The sequence below is a fragment of the Pelmatolapia mariae genome, linkage group LG20 (assembly GCF_036321145.2).
Source record: "Pelmatolapia mariae isolate MD_Pm_ZW linkage group LG20, Pm_UMD_F_2, whole genome shotgun sequence".
Taxonomy (NCBI): Eukaryota; Metazoa; Chordata; class Actinopteri; order Cichliformes; family Cichlidae; genus Pelmatolapia; species Pelmatolapia mariae.
The window spans coordinates 22,484,527-22,502,352 of NC_086244.1; the positions used below are offsets into that span (position 1 = coordinate 22,484,527).

Consider the following 17,826-nt stretch of genomic DNA (forward strand, 5'->3'; position numbering starts at 1 on the left):
TTTGTTTATACTAAGCCCAAATAGAGAATTTTTAATTCCATTGAATGCCATTTTATATTGCTTATTTCTTTACAGATTAACACTTTGGATTTTAAAATATGTGAGTGCTTAAAAAATTCTTGTTTATGCTTCTAGAAATTAACCAGTGGGTTCAAAAAACTATTTGGCTTGTAAAACCGTAGAAATAAGTGCCGTCAGGTGCTTTTGTCACTGGTGTGTAGATTTCTTTACAGAAGCCTGAAACCCTGTATAAACAGTCTAATAATCATCTAACATGCATATATTATGTGGGTTTTAAGAGCCATTTTCTGCATGATAAGTGCTTTTACTTCTCCTTCTGTGAGTATTTTTTGAAAACAAACCCCTAAAACAAGACAGACTCACATAACATATTCATTGTCTTTTCGCATCGTTTAAAAAAAAAAAGCAAAAAAAAAAAGCAATTAATTTCCATGCAAAATGCACAAAGTAACTCTGAATAAAAGAACCTTTCTAAAGTTTTGACACCTCATCTGCTTTGCTACAAATTAAGTCCAAATTCAGTATTTTCCTTCCTGTGCACGGAAATACTTCTGAACCAGGGCAAAGTTGGAAATGGTTCCAGAAGACCAACTATCTATTCTGCTAGCTTCAGCACTCAATAGCTCTGTGATTAAAGCCAGTCCATTTTATCGATTGAAGTGGAAGGAGAAAAAACCCCCAGAACCTTTCAACATTTCAGTCTCCACTTCTCCATCTGTAAAAGTGGTGGAAAACCTTGACCATGTCCAGGCAATTTGGGCGGAGAGGGCCTCTCCTGTTGCACTCAGTGACTCTGGCCATGCTCTGTTACCTCATCTCATCAGCTGGGAAAGTATTTGTGCTTGTAGCTCCAGAGAAGGCGGCCACGAGTTAAATTGAGTTACCTGTTCGGAGATGGTTTCATTTTCCACGGATGGCCCCGGAGAGCCTTGATGGAACTGCTAACTGCTCATCACCCTTCATGTCCCCCAGTGTCTGTCTGAGCAGAGAGCAGCGACATGGCGACATCAGCAGCGTGGCTCAGGTGGCACGGACAGCTGGCCGCAGGATCCATCACACTGGCTCAACTGTGGAGTGCAGTCAGATAAACCTGCTCCAAATAAACATTGCTGTTTCCATCTTTCGCTGACGTGAAGCAACATTCTACTTCTCCACTTGCCATCTCTTTTCTTAATAAGTGAACACAAGCTGCGGTCTGATGAAGCCCCGGCGTTTCTCAACTTCACTCATTCATTACAGAACAGAAGTGGTCATGCATGAGAACACACGCATACATGCAATCAGACATTTTAGATAAGTGGGCAGCGGATTCCCTCAGTAATGAGATAATGATTAATTCTATGGCTGTGATTTATATGAGAGGTCTATATTATGTAGGTTAATCCTTATTGATTTGGGTATAATGGATTTTCTAAGATATGTCAATCTCTCATAAGTGATATTGAAGGGTAAAAGGCTAGAGGCCTGACTCATGTCCTGTCTGTCTGGGTTGATAACCAAGGGGCTGGAGATGAAAGGCGGAGAGGAGAGGTGTAAAGAACTGATGTATGGAGATAAAAGTTGAGAGGATAAACGAAAGGCGAGAAATAAATGATGAGAGGGGATGAGGCAAGAAGCGAAGGAATGGAGCAGAAGGAAGGTTTGCCAGAAGAGCGGGGAGGAGGGGGGGAAAGCGGAGATATGGAAACCGAGGAGAGAAACAAGAGATGACAGAAACAGGAAAAAAGAAGGGGATGAGAGGATAACAGATAAAAGAGCAGGGGATGAGCAGAGAGCCAGCCACCCCACAGTCACGTCACACAATTTACCATGTTCTGGCCCATAATGTTTTATAGCACAATCATTGATAGCACAGTAGTCAGTAGCGATCTCATTTCACAACCCATATCCTTCAGTAATGTGAACACAAAGGGAGAAGCAGAGCTATTAGCAGTGTCCAGTAGTCATCCGCTGCTACTCATGCATAATTGGCTTTCATGGAAGGAAGCAAGAAAGGGTAAACAGCAAGCAATCATATTAACTCCTGCGAATCCTAATTGAAATCCGTTAACAATCAACAGAGATAATAGAGGCTGAGGAGACATGGGCAGTTCACACCCCGAGCCCTCTGTCTGCTCTTCATATACTGATACGCATCAAGACGTGCTATTATGATAATCGATAGTTATGCTTGTGCTCGACGGTCGTGTAAACACCAAACATCTGAGCATGAAAGCAGTGAGGTGAGATTTCACCTCAGTGAGGGATAATTTTTCAAATTAAAATTTGTTCTCTTTTCTGCCCGCCTTACGCTCTGAAAGATTCAAGCGGGTTTAAAAATCGAACAATGTCCAGAACTATCAGTGTTTTTGTTTTTTTAATGCAATCAACAAAATTACACTATTAAAACAAGATCAATATTAATTTCATAACTGTCTGTTAAATACGGAGCCAAAGCAGGCACACAGTAATTTAGCTTAGCATAAAAAAAGCGCTGGAAGCACTGGGAGCCAGCATGGCTAGATTACCACCTTGTTTTATCAAGTTATCCATCATGTGTTTAATATGTGCAGCTTGGATATGAAGTAAACAATATGCTAAATGAATCAAATGAGTGAGTTTCCACAGGGCAAGGCTAGTAATTTTTCACCATTAAACTAAGCTAACTGTTGCTGATTCAGGCAACATGCAAGAAATATACACAAGACAGTCACTATCCAGAATTGAACCAATACATAAAGACTGCTTTGACTGCATCATTATTAAAGTACTGTGTGTCTTCTAGAAAGTTTTATTCAGTGTTATCATGTAAATGCTACAAATTAATGCTTTCAATCATTGTTATTTATTTTGTAGAAGTGTTAATTCTAATAAGAAAACATAATAAAAATACTGTAACTGGAATGTTAAAGTCTTAAACCACTAGATGGGGTGCTTGTCTCTTCACAGTTACAGTCACTTTATGCAAGAGACTGGATGAATGGAGAAAATTTCAAAGTGGAGATAGTCATGTTGTGCCTAAGTATGCTGTGTTTGTGATTCAGATTATGCAACGTGAAACAAAAGGGGGGAAAAACACTCACCAGGTTGTGGGAGCTTTGAGTAAGACATTCTTGAATAATGCACTGCAATCACAGTGAACACAGAACATATGGAGCATCTGAGCAGCTCCTCGTGACAAGCAAACAATCTCATACTGCCTGCAACTCCTTTTCAGCAAAGAGCTCATCCAGACTGCAAATTCGCCCAGGGAGAGAAAAGAAATAAAATGCAACGCTCCAAATCGTTACCCAGGCACTGACTCATTTATATTTGAGAACCTGGCTGCCAGCCATGCTAACAAAAAGCTGTTGAAAGACACTGAACAAGGGTACACCTATTCAGGTTCAAAGGTTCACAACTGGCACATAGAGGTAGTGGGAAACCTTCATCTGCGGGACTTGGGAGGTCATGTCGGACTTTCCTCCACAATAATGTGAGAGTCAAACCTGCTCTTGTGTCTCAACCTAACCTGTCACAATGTCAGTCATTTATTCAGTGATTGACTCTCAGTTTGGCATTACTTATTTCACCTGATTTTCCTTCACTTTAGCTTGTTTTTCAAATCACATCACCAAATGTTTTGTGATATTAACATATTTTTCATTTAGGACTCACGCTGGAGTGTTTTTCGCTCTGCAGTGTGACATATCCTTCGGAGAGATGTTTTATTTTTGTGTTGTTTGTGTAATGTTGTTTACCTGTGTTCATCTTTCTTTTTGCCTATCTTTGTCAGGTTTTTCTTGAAAGAGATGTTTAATCTCAGGGAGGTTTTTCTGAACCAAGGTATTATTTTTAAGTAAGAGGAAATATAATAACAAAAGAAGTCTGAAATAGTCTTTTCTACATCCCCGCATGTCTTTAATGTTCAACAAAAACATTCTTCTTGCATCTGAGAATTTAAACCTTTATATTATCGACTCTTAGCGAGCTTTGCAGTTTCTCAAGGGCAAGATAAGAGCAGACGTTTCCCTGTGCACCACTGCGTTTCTTTTTTTTTCCCCTTTCCCCCTTCCCTGCAGCAGATGGTAAAGAGAAAAAATCACTTTCTGCTGGGGGCAGGATGCATCAGGGTCAGGGTTTAAGCTTTGAGGTCCACTCTGAACCTGGCTGACTTGACAAGCGTATTTTGCATTGGCTGAGTCCAATCACATATATGAGAAGGAGGGAGGCAGGATTTGCGAAGCAGCTGGATACAAAGATACTGATTAGATTAGGGATTTTACAGAACAGCGGGCTGAAGCAACAGACACCAGCCTGACAACAGACGCACACCGGAACATGCAGAGACAAATAGAGACTCCCAAAAAGATCTGCAGGCAATCTCAAGTGGAAAAAAGGTGGAAGAGATGAAGAAGGTGCTAAAAGTGACATTCCAGGGGACCTCATTCTGTTAAAAGTACACAGACTATTACTGTATGATGAGAGACAATCAGCAGAAAAGGGCAAAAATAATTGTTTTGCAATTTAGGAGAATAAGCTGCATAGACGCTCAACTCTTTTTCTTTTGTTTACTTCCTCGTGCTTTGATTGAATTGATCTCGGAGGACAGTGATAAATGAGTGCACACAAAAACAATGAAGTCTTTTTACTTCTTGGGAGTCAAAACCAAAAATAATAAGGTACCACAATTGTTCAAACTACATCAAGAGCAGCAAAACAAGGGCTGCCTGAGCAAAAGAATACGTTCCCCACACAATTACACCGAAGCTAAAACCAAATGCTGCCAGTGACACCACACTGGCACAATCATGCACCTAATTTAAAGCCTCATATGCCAAAACCATGAATCATTATCAGCTTATGCACATTCTGGTTTATAGGTCATATGTGATCCACTTATAATCAGGGACTTGGGGACTAACACTACAGCAATACATTCAGCAGCCCATTCAACAAACGGTGCTAGGAGTGTTACATAACACCTTAAAACAATCAATGAAATGTGAATATTTAAAAAGCTATCGAGATTAAGGCTTTTTTTATAGTAGGACAAGGTTCAATTTGCAGGCAAATAGACAAATTACTAAGAGAGCCATTTGAGCCACATTACAAGCCCACGTAAACATAACACCTACAAGAAGGGCCTGTTTAGAATCCATTCCTAACATATCTCAAATGTACACGTGTGGGTGTATGTATTTCTTACATGTTGCAGCCAAGCTGATGACTAGCCCTGGGACAAGATTGTGTCATTGCTTTTTCATTTCAGCACAAACACAGCCAAATGTGTTTTCTTCATGCTCAACCCATTTTTAAAAACAAAAAAAACCCCAAACAAACTAAGGAGCAGGTTTTTAAATCAATCTCTTATTGAACTTAACATTCCTCCTTAGTCGTTCTCATCCACATTTCTGTGGACACCGACATCTTTCTCCATTACCCCACCGTCTGAGAAGTGAAGCCCATCCAGCGAGTTTGAATCCGTGGGGAATCAGGTTATGTGCCTCTGCAAAGTGAGTGAGTGAGTGAGTGAGTGGGAGTCAGTCAAAGCCCCGAGCACTTGCACAGAGGGAGGTGGTGGGTTGGGGCTAGCAGAGAGGAGGTGGCTGCTGGGAGGCAAAGCTAATTCACTGTGACAGAAACCAGAGCTGTCAGGACCACCATGACCAAGCACCATGGACAGCATATATCCAGTCAAACCCACAGCCAAGAGATGGGAACGGAGGGATGTTGGAGCTCAGAAAGAAAGCAGAGGATGTACTGCATAAGGCACTTAGAGGAGAGTGAATGTGTGCATATTCGGGGGCAGGAGGAAGCTAATGTCGATCAACTTAAAACCACTCAAATACAAACAACAAAGACACAGAGCACACAGGTGAGGAAAAGACCCGAAGAGCCTGAAAGCCTTCAAAATACACCAAAAGATGAAGAGGGTTTCCAAGCTCACAGAAAAAACAGGTGTATTTACAGCATTAAGAAAACCAGCACTAAGACACAGTCACACATACTCAAAGAAAAACAAAAAAACAAAAACACATCGAGCACAGCCAAGTTTTATGCCCCTGGGATTACTGGTGAAAGGTTACCGGATAACACATGTAATATTCATGTGTAAAGCTCCTGGGCTCTGCTAATATGTTAGTAAGCAAAATCATACAAATCTACTAGCACACAAACAGATCAGTGTGGGAAAACTGATATTGGTTAAAAATGGAGAAAGAGAGGCAGAGAGAACGAGGAGGGCAGCCACCAGCATGATTACTTAATGATGAGAGAGGGAGACACAAGACTGGTCTCTAAATGACACGGAGAAGGAGGGGGGATTGTGGGAGATTAACTGAGCTCTATGCTGTTTGTTATACACTGCAAAGCACCGCAGGATGTTTGTCGAGCGGCACTCTCATTTGGGAAGAGGAGAAAAAGCCTGCTAGGGGGACCTTAAAGTTAGCTGAGGAGAACGGCGAGAGCCGTGAATTATTCCTCGAGCGCCTCGGGAGGAGGATCCAAAAGGAGATAAGGATTAGACAGCTATGTTGTGGGTATTCATTGATGGGGATACAACTCTGAAAGCGGGAAAACGAAAGAAAGTTGGAGTCTCGTATTGTCGCTAAGCAGTTTATTTTGGATTTGTGGTTTGGCCGTGTGTTCCTTTCTTCATTTTATTTTTTTGGAAGGGAGAATGCGATTAACTAAGTGAACAAAATTGCTCACTTTTCTGGGAGTAGTGTGAACTTTTCTCCTTTTGAGCTTTTAATTTCATAAAGACTTAAAAACATTTTTGAAGGTAAAGTATGTCCACACTATGCTTTCACAATGTGCTGAAAAGTTTTTAATTATATAGAGCTGTGGTGATTAGTCAGTTTATGAATTTGGTGATTAAAGGGAAATTAGTTGGCATTTATTTTCAGTAAGTTTGGTATAGATGAGTTGTTAGAGTTCAGAGGTATTGAACTGAAAAAAGCTTTATGTCGCAGGCTGAAAGACACTTTTCTGCTGTGATTGCAGATAATCTCAGTTTACGTCTGCCTTTTTTAAAGTTTTGGCTTTGGCCTCTTTGTTAGCTGCTGAATGCTCAGTTAACAACACACAACAATCGACGTGCCAAGAAACAATAAAAATAATTGTCATTTAGAGCCAGTGATTACTGTGTATACAGGTCCGCATGTAGCTGGACAAGAACACAGTTTTCACAATTTAGACTGTGCACACTCAATGGATTTTAAATGAAGCAATCAAGATGTGATTGCACTGCACTTTCAGCTTTAATTCAAGGGTGTAAGCAAAAATAATGCCTTAACCATTTAGAAATTACAGCCAATTTTATACACAGTCCTCCTTTTTCAAAGAATTAGGTTTAAGCGAGCCAACTGAGCTGTTCATGGTTGGTCAGTTTACACGTTATTCATGACAAATTAAGAAACTGATTTTAAGTGTTTGGTTTGGGATAAGTATTTTTATTGTGTAGCCGTTTATCGAAAAGAGGTGAACATGGAAAATAAGAGGTCATCATTAGACTCGAAAAACAGAAACAAAACAAATTATCAAGACAATAAGAGTATATAACTGTAAGTGTATAGAGGTGTAACAGAGACTTTATAAAATAACTGAAAACTATAGTCGATTTCTGTAGTAATACAGACTGTGGTACAAGTAAAAAGTATTTTTTTAAAGAAAAAATACTTTTAGGGAAAACTCAGCATTGATTTTAAATGTTTTTTTATCTGATCTGACTGGTGATTCTATTTTGAAAGTTAAATAAATTTTAAAAATATTCCAAAATAAGTACCCAGAGGGGTTTTAAGATAACGGCTGGCGAGACTTGCTTCTAAAACGACCTTGGTTGGACTTTTTGCACAAGATCAGTGCAATGCTGCAGAATGGAACTTCACAACTGAATAATAAAATATACTGAGAAAGAAGCCCTGATCTCAACTCACCTAAACATGATTTCTATCCAAAATAAAGACCGAACAAACATGCATGGTGATGTCTGAGTGAGTTCAGGCAGTCAAAAACAGTCTTTATATTTAAAAATGTCTAATTATTCAAAGGCTTTTGTGTCTGTGCAAATAGAATGACTATGGAAAAGATTTTTATTTCATATTTGCAATATCTTTGCTAGAGCCTTTGAATTAAAGATGAAGGTCTTGTCATTTAAAATCCCCTTTTGCTGATCTACAGAGGCATAATCACTAAATAGAGGAATAAGTAGTCTGCATGAATCTGACTGTTGAAACATTTGAAAATATCCCAGCATGAGGATTTCTTATTCCAAAGCATTCCAAATATTTTATATAGAGTTAAAAGGATTCATGGTCACTAAAGTGAACTATTTAATCTTCTACTGTACCACAGATACTGAGAGCTCCAGTATGGCATTAACCTTTCAGTCATCTTAGACATCAGCTGAACAGCTCAAAGCCTGAAACACTTGAAAATAGGACAGCCTTCTCATATATCACCCTGTATCTCATTTGATTCTTATCTTTTCAGGGAGAACCAGAGGGATTAGAAACCTTGAAGGATTCAAAAACCATGACCTGCAGACTAAATCCAAGCCTTTTCTTGGCGCTGCTCTGTTTTCTCCACAGCACTGAGGAGACCTGCCCCTCCATGTGCCTCTGTATATCCGATGCAGTAAGCTGTAGCTCCAGCGGACTTACCAAGCTACCTCACTCCCTGCCCTCTTTCTCTGCAAGTCTCGACCTCAGCCACAACCATGTCTCCTGGCTGAGTCCAGGCTGCTTCAACGGGATGTCCAGGCTGGAAAACCTGCTGATGGCACACAATCAGCTCAAAGCCCTGAATCCTGGAACTTTTCAAAACGTCTCTGGTCTCAGGCACCTTGACCTGTCCTCCAATAAGTTGCGTGTGGTAGAGCAGCACTACTTTCAGGGGCTTTGGAGGCTGGAGGAGCTCCTTCTTTTCAATAATAAGATTGCACGGGTGGAGGCCGGCACACTGAGTGGCCTGAGCAGCTTAAAAAAGGTCTATTTCAGCCTCAACCAAATCACAGACTTCCCTTTCTTCTCAATCCAAGATCACACTCATCCATTCCTGAGCATGTTAGATCTCTCATCCAACCGACTGACCCATCTGCAATGGGAGGATGTGAAAGCTTTACCCAGGTTGGTGCAGCGGGGCCTGTATCTCTACAACAACTCTCTGATCTGTGACTGCTCCATGTACAGCGTGTTTTGGCACTGGGACCTGAGGGGCTATGACTCAGTGAGGGACTTTAAGGAGGAGCATATCTGCTTCATTAACGGAGACCTACGATCGTCCATCCAATTTCTACAACAGAACCGATTCTTCCTCAACTGCACTGTGGAAAAACCTGTTTTGCAGCCCGTAACAGTTCTCCTTTCCAACGTGTTGGTTTCAGAGGGAGAAAGGGTGCGTCTAGACTGCCAAACATCCCTGACGAGCACAGATCTCTCATTTATGTGGCTCTCCCCAAGCAAGGGGCACATCACCAAGGCCAGCATAGATGACAATCTAATTAACCTGCTTCCTAATGGTACTTTGGAGATCCGAGCAACCAAGGTCAATGACTCAGGACTGTATGTGTGCACAGCTGTGGATAATAAACAGGCACTGAATGCAACTCGGGAGGTGAACGTGACGGTGCTGCTGCCCACGGCAGAGTTATTCAACACTGGCTACACAACGCTGCTCGGCTGTATGGTGACTACAACGATTATCCTCATCTACCTTTATCTGACTCCATGTCGCTGCATCTACTGCAAACGGTCAAAGCAGTATGAGTCAAGCAGTCGATCTTCTACCCTCTTCCACTCTACAAGAGACCAGACCAAAAACCAAACTAATAAACACGTAGCGTTCATTGACCCGGTGATGAATGAAGAAGGAACAGATTGGTCTCTGGAAAGCTGAAGTTTTTTTTTCCAACCCCCCAGGCGGAAACTGAATTCTTAACTGAAAACTCCTCTGTATCTAGCTAGGACATGCTATTTGAGTAATAATACTATAAAGGGAAAAAAGAACTTCACGTCTCCTTTCCAACTGTCAGATGCAGTTAAGAGGCATCCATGAACAAAAAAAAGAAAGAGAAAAAAAGCAATATCTCCTGTTTCAATTCTCCCCTTTCTGCCATGTGGCCAGGTAGTCGGAATGAAAGTTTCAACTTTGCTTTATACCCACAATGTACTGACTCCACCAAATCACAGCGGAGCCATTATCAGTCCTTAAAATCAGCTAATAATTTCTCCGTGCTCAGGTACAGCACTAGGGGGAATATTTCTCATGGGATCTGAGAACGAATCTGGCTTCCCTTTCAAAGTTTTGAAGATGGATTAGTCCCCCCCCCCCCAAAAAAAAAAAAAAAAAACTGCAAGTGAATGACTGTACTGACTGCTGGAACTAAGTTCAGTTTGCACACCTTACCTGGATTGAGGTTTTATAGATAGTGTAGAGTAGATACTGCATAAACTAAAGATAACTTTAGTTTACCCTATATCCCCTAATGTGTAGCTTGAACATGTAGCACCAGCTCCTGAAAATTTCATATCCTCATTTTCCTAAACTGCTTATGTCTGATTTTGTATTATTTTAGTAATCTTTTTTTTTTCAGAAGCCATAGCTTACAGCAAACATTTAAAAATCTTATCTAGCTCAAAACAGAGGTGCATCCTGCAGTGAGCCATCATAAATATACATGTTTCATATAAACCTGTTGCATTAATCTGGCAGGAAAAAAAAAAGATCTGCATGCTGCTTATCTGGCAAAGAGCAAAGTGTAGAAATCAGGAGTGTCAAGAACCCAGACAAAAAGCAGCAACTGGCCTGCTCTTCAAAGACAGCATCTTTTTTTGATCAAACACAGCAGAGCACTTTGAACACTGCAGAATAAACACAACCACTAAATTTTGACTGAAGTGACAAATTCTTCAAGCAGCTGTGACTCAAACCCTGAAGGTGGCATTACTTTGTATAGCTTTGTTCTTACTGTTTGGTGTTTTGTTTTTTTGTGCGTGCTTTTTTTTTTTGACTGAAGTGACTGAAATAGTGTTTGTTTGTTCTTTTTTTTAATTCAGCAAAACATGCTTCAAATGACAGAATTACACACTCCAACAACAGAGATGAAAGATGCTAAAGAAAAGACTCCCATGCGCCGCACTGAAGGAACATAAAGTACGTGGGTGAGAGGGTTTTTCCTGCATAAAGACATTTTTGGCACACCCCCCGCAGAGGTTTTTAGCCAGCCCCCAAAGGAAAATCAACCAGCACCAAATGATTAAGGGACTGAGAATAAAAGTAGCAATTTAAATCCTCTCTAAAAGAGCTTAATAACACTTTATCAAACAACTACTCAACAAGCAGACGTGTCTTTTGAATTCCAGGGGTCAGGTCCCCTCTAGTCCACAGTTTTACAATCTTCTAGAACTCATTCAAACCAATTTTGTTCATTTGGATTTCATTTACTCAACCCTGCATCAGCATATTGGCTGCATTTTATCAAATGGTCTGAAAAAAGCCTGAAAATGCACATTTTTCTTATGACTTATGGCCTCTACTGTATGTAGATCAATCAGGCTTTATTGCTGCATATAGTCACCCCACAAAGGCCGTTTCGGAGCCTAGAAAAAACCCTGAGGTTGATTGCATAAAAGAGCTAAGACAGCATATAGCCGGTCGATGATGAAGGGAACCCTGCCGAGACAAACAGCAGCCTCAAAAGAAACAAATCAATTTTCTTCAAGTCTAAGCATCCATAATGTTTTGAGATTGTAGCTTAATCTTAATAAAAACACTGGGTGGGACTAGGGATTGCATCAAGATTGAAAAGGATCAGATGTAATCCTTCATATAATGTCAGGGACAAGTCATCAGTAACTGCGTGTTTTACAAAGCAGAGCTTGTCATTGGAGTTAGGGCCTTTGATTATTTCTAAATCCTTAATTAAAACATGGCTCCTTTTAAGCTAGAGGCGACTAATATTGTTGTGCAGCTTATATGTAAATTCAAGTTCAAAAGGAGGTGGGAAATCTGATATCAAATGGCCAACGGTGCATGAAAGTGGAACAGACTGGCTCTTTGACAGCGATGAGTTTCATCAGTATTAAACTCACAGGGATTAACCCAAAAAAAAATTGTGAGACTAAGGCTGCATCCATAATAACACTTTTTTTGGTTTTGTTTTAGAACAATGAAAACAACTTTGGTTTTAGAACAGCTTACAAAATAATCTCTGAATATACTAACACAGCTGTAAATGGACATAATATTGTGCATTCACAACATGGGCGTGTGTGTATCAGCGTAAACAGGAAGGAGAGGACTGGGTGTTGGGAGAAGAAAATACTGAACAGAATGCACAGCAGCGGGGAAAAGTTAGGGAAAGTTTTTTTAACTGACAGATGATGAGGTAGAAAGTAATACACGAGCATAAGGTGTTCATGGACAACGCAGTAAAAGGTTACAATAAGAGTAATCTTAAAGTTTCTGCCTGCCCAGATACCTACGAAGGATTAGGAGGGATTAGGAGAATTAGGGCCAAAATAATACAAGTATTAAATTTAAAGGACTTTTTTATCTTGTGGTTTTTTATTATAAGGATGAAGTCAAAATTTTGTAACATTTCAAGAATAAAGTATAACAAGTTAGAAAAAAGTTGTTTTTCGATTCAAACTATACCTGCTAGTACTTGGCAACATCTACAAAATAGTCTGCTTCTTTCAGCTGCTCCTCTTAGGGGTCACAATGGTGGATCATCTGCCCCCAATTCACCTTATCCTTAGCAACCAACCCTCTGCATGCCCTTCTTCACTGCATCCATGGACCTCATCTGTGGTCTTTCACTTTTCATCCTGCCTGGCAGCTCCATAATAACCATCCTTTACCCAAAATATCCATGAACTTTCCTCTGTGCATGTCCAAACCATCTCAGCCTTGCCTCTCTAACTTTGTCATGACTCCCCCTGCCAAATGCCTTGCATAAATTAAGATAAATCATACTTTAGACTTATTAACGAGGATATTATTTCACTTTTAGCACATAAAGTGTGGTAATAACTACTAGATCTATGAGAGCTGACTTTATTTTTGACATTACCACTTTATTCTCAAAGTAGCACCTGAACTTTATAAAATTATAATGTTTTTTTTCTAATTATAAAATAAAGTCAGTAGCGTTTCCTGAAGTTTTAATTTTAAGGGTCCTTTATTGATGATGCTGTGTGGACGTTAGTCAGAAACGATGAGCCGTGATAGATCACCGTGCTATAATGCACTACTCTATTCATGACACCATCACTGATCGAGTATCAAACGTTTTCAGTGTGGTAAGCATCATTTCTCAACAAAGATTACATAAGACGCTGCTGTGCGCCTGTATGATGTAACGTCTTGTATCAGAGTCTGTCATGACCGGTTGTTTTTCAGACACAGTGTACTAGAAACATTAAATGGTGCGATGAGTTGGAGCGAGATTTCAGGAGATTACCACAAGGATAAAAACCAGGTTCTTGGTGAATTGCACTGTTTTTAAATCCTTCTAATCTGCTCTCTGCCGCAGCAAACACAGCTGGGTTGGGATTTATTGTTTTTCTGATATGATTAGATTAGATTAACAGGTTAAAACAAAGAGGACATGTTGTGAGCTTTTCATGGAGGGCTTTCCATTTCACCGAGGGTCCACAGGTGATCCTGGTTATGTAAGCTCACTCCAGCTTTAGGAAATCAACCTCAGTGTAGGCAGGATGTCAGAGTCAGGATGAGCGAAGCTGGTATCCTAAAGCTATTTGGAATCCAGCATTTTATTTTAACCTTGTAAAAGCAAGTGCTTAACTGATAATGGGAGGCCTCAACACTGCATTGCAAAAATGGAATGAATGATTGTTTTTGTTCCATCGAATTGTTGTGCTTTTTCCAGTTCATTTCAGACATGAGGAGGTAGTCAAGAGGCAGATTTGGTTTGCCGAAATCAGGACCCTTCCAGCATTTCCTGTTTTGTTTATACTAACATTTAACCGCTGATGGAAAGTCCTGATAATAACACTGTAAAATAAATAGCTAATTTCCAGCATACAAAAAAAATGCAACTCTGTACGGCTCAGTCTTTTTGCTCCCTGCAAATCATCCCGAGGCATTCTGACAAATTACCCAGATGTAAAGGAAGCAACTCCTTAATGCTCGAAAAGATGTCCTTCTCCAAAGCGAAACACTCCATCAGGCCCAAATTAAAGCATGTACTTCCCCTTTCCAGATTAATTGTTTTCCCAAGTTCGACTGGGCTCCCAGGGATTCGAAATCATCTTAGTCAAGAATCTAATTACTGTGAAAGAGGAGTTTTAGTCTGAATAGCACGGGTTGAATTGCTTTCATTCGTGGAAGGCAGCCTTGACTGTCAACACAGGCTATTACTGAACTGTCAAAACAGTCATCAGGCAAGAGTGGAGGCATCCAGCTGTGTCAGATACATACTCATTTTTCAAATGCTGTGACACCCACAAACACACACTCCCTGGAGGCCCTGTGTCACCTACAATCCTTATTTTATTCTAACTGGGCACCTAACTTGGAATATGCGCTTGTGAAAAGCTACTGACTAGGCTACATTATCTTTTTTTTAGGAGGTAGGTCAGTTGCTTCCAAAAAAAGCCTAAAATAAATGCACACTGCTACACCAGACAACAGGCTGTTCATCATACCTCTGAGCTGAATGCGAATGCAAGCCACGTTCTGTGTTTTCAAAGCAGTGAAAAGCAGCGGGATTTCCAGCAGGGATCTGGTCTCAATCAGAGCACTGTGGAGTACATAGCATATGAATACTTTCTTAATCAGACCTACAGGCCCGTCACATTTCATTGCAAACAAATGAGTATATGCTCTTAAGCAGCATATTTTGGAGCAGTCTCCTGGCTCACTATGTCTCACCAAGTAGAATTTAGATGAACATTATAGGATCTGACAATCAAAATGACCCAGTGTATTTCAAGTTTTATACTGCAGCCCATGACTACTTTTTTACAACACTGTCTTGTCTATTTATTCTTCCTTGGCATTCAGTTGTATTTTTTTTCCCCACTGGCTTTATTGTACCTGTATCATGTTGTACCGGTTCTTTTGTTATAACGTGTCATACTTGTCCACTAAAAGACAACAATAAACTTTGATGAAATCTGGCTTTATTATTTCTATTAAAAAAAAGACCTTAACTGTCAGAGACACTAGCGCTACCCAATCTGCAATACATTACAGTGTCACTGGTGGCAGACACTCACCACTGTGCTTTATGATACTATTTGCTACCATACTTACACAATGGCTCTGAGGATTGCAGTGTTGGTCAGTCTAAAACTCTGAAACATCTCAGCTATTATTTAATGGATTCCCATTACTTTTTGTACAGACCTCGAAGAAGTAAATCTGAAGATATTAGATTTTTGAGTGAAAGAAACAAGTACTGAATGGATGGCCATAAAAAATGTTGCACACATCCAAGTCTGTTTAGGAATAACTCTTCTGATCCCATGATCTTTCATCAGGCACGACTGTATGTTTAATTTGGTTTCTTACCAAATTTCTAAAGAACCAATGACAGTCAAACTCAATTTTGTTAATTAGCAAATGATAGAGTGATGTTTGAACTTGAAGTGCTTAACGTCGGCGGTCTAGCATTATCTCTGTAAGCATGCACAGTCATGTGAGAAAAAGGGCTCTATCTGTGCAGACCTACAGTTGGAAGCAATTGTTTTCTATATGGCTTTATCCTAAATCCACATCATTTTATGGCGGTATTTTGTCCCACTATTCTTTACAATATTGCTTCAGTTCATTGCGATTTGCAGGTATTGGTTAATGCACAGCTCTCTTAAGGTCCCACCACAGCATTTCAGTCAGGTTAAGGTCTACTTTGACTGGGCTATTGCAACACTCTTTTCTTTTTCAGCTATTTTGCACATCCCGCAGAGCTACTACATCTACATCTACTAAATGTAGTGGCTTCTTCACAGGACCAATTTGAAAGCAGCGCAAAATATTTTCCTACCAAAACCTCTGATTTTACACAGGTGGCAACACTTGATTATCAGTTAATCAAGTGCATTTGATTGGCAGCCCCTCTCTGCTATTTACCCTCTTAGATCCTAAGGATGCAGTGAGAGTGTGTTTAGGTTTTCAGAGGACTGCGCAAAATAGTGTGAAAACTTTTGTTTTTTTCACATGAATGTAGCTAGAACTTTTTTTGTGTACAAGTGCAGCTTCATGGTGTTGCCTGCAAGGCTGTCGCTATGGTATCGCCATGTTGGCTACATTTATAATCTTAATGTAGCTATATGTGATTGACGGAGCCTCATAAAAGAGCACTGGATTACATTTTTTTCCTCTGCTGTGTTGTTTACATTGTTTTGTGCATCGCCTCAAAGGGCTTCATAAAAAAAAGCCATCTTTAAGCAACATTACTTCTCTCTGGTCAAGCTGCATTCTGATGTAATGTTTGCAATGTTGCCTTTAGGCTGCAAACTAAAGACAAGAAAAATTGCAGTGGAAGGAGGAATGGGGCTTCCATAATGTCAGGTAATGAGAGAAGGGGTACTGGTGTTACACTTGCTCATGAACAGAGGCAAGTTTCACTCTGGCCCAAATCCCTACATCCTGCAAAGGCACATCTACAAGGTAACACCTAAACCCAGAGATCTCTGCTGCTCACTGAACCCACAGGACCAATTTTAAAGCAATGGAAATACATACTTCTTTTGACCTGGTTCTTTCTTCCACAGTGTCCCATAATCTAATGAAAATTCTTTTAAAGAATCAAGTGTATTATGTTCAAAATGATCACATTTTAGTGGTGAAAGATCTATTCAGATCAGAATTTTCAACTGAAATACCAACAGAGGTGGGATGCACATTTCCTCGAGAATGTACAAATTTAAGATGACTTATTTTTCAAATTAACTACATTTCAGAGAGAAATATTACATTTTAGCATAGATTTGGTGCAGTTCCTTTATTCTTAGGTCCATCTATTGCTTATCTAGATGCAAGTGTTAAGTTTCTCTTGTGATCAAAAACACCAGAACCGCTTCACATTCAAATTAAAATATTAGGCAATATTATAAAATGCATCATTAACTCACTTTAACATCCATTTTATTTTTACTTTCTTATTTCTGTAACTTCAACAATGCAGGACTTTTAGTTGTAAAGTATTTTATTAATAATATTAAGTGTAGTACAGTACAGGCACTTTAGCTTAAATAAAAGATCTGAAATGTTCTTCCTGCGCTGGGTGATAAAATATCAGTTTAAGAAATACTAAGTAAAAGTTCTTCCATTCTGAATTGTACCTAAATCGACTTACTGAGGCGTTATCAGCAAAAAGCACCAAAAGGTAGAAAAAGCAGAAGTCCTGATTCTGCAGAAAAAAATGGTTCCTCTGACAGAAATATTATTATTTATGACTTTTAATATTGATGCATCACTGCTTTACCAAACATTTTACTCTTGAACCTGGTGCAGTGTGCTACTTTATTATACACAGCTGGGTAGTTTTATCTGATAAAGCTGAAGTGCTGAGAGATGATTAATGGGGTAGCAAAGTTCTGCTATCCAAGTTTATGTTCATTTTTTTGACTCCTCTTTCATCTTTGCCTCTCAAACAGTTATCTAAATGGAAACCAACTGACAGCTTGAGAGTGGAAATATCTTTTTTCTGGGTGGTGGAGACTTCACTCCTAGATTTTCTGAATGTGACAGGGTGTAGAAACCAGGCTTTGTTTTCGTCTGAAAAGCAATGAGAGTTGTCAAATGTAGTGGAGGGAGTGGAAGTATAAAGAAGAATAAAACGGAAGTGCTTCAGTCAAGTACCTCATGCAGGCT

The 17,826-nt window shown here is 39.8% G+C and overlaps 1 protein-coding gene across 2 annotated transcripts; it reads left to right on the top strand.

The window, feature by feature from the left end:
- Nucleotides 1-6,295: 6,295 nt before the first annotated feature.
- LOC134618363 (amphoterin-induced protein 3-like) lies at nucleotides 6,296-15,123 on the top strand. 2 transcript variants are annotated; one of them, XM_063463728.1, is made up of 2 exons: nucleotides 6,296-6,766; nucleotides 8,476-15,123. In XM_063463728.1, exon 2 carries the CDS (start codon nucleotides 8,518-8,520, stop codon nucleotides 9,877-9,879), a length of 1,362 nt encoding a protein of 453 aa, XP_063319798.1. In that variant the 5' UTR covers nucleotides 6,296-6,766; nucleotides 8,476-8,517; the 3' UTR covers nucleotides 9,880-15,123. The 2 variants fall into 2 exon arrangements, with proteins under 2 accessions (XP_063319798.1, XP_063319799.1); XM_063463729.2 differs by having other exon boundaries at nucleotides 8,574-15,123.
- Nucleotides 15,124-17,826: the final 2,703 nt, after the last annotated feature.

What these genes read in the sequence shown, in the direction of transcription:
- LOC134618363 (XM_063463728.1), top strand. Translation starts at nt 8,518, where the DNA reads ATGACCTGCAGACTAAATCCAAGCCTTTTCTTGGCGCTGCTCTGTTTT.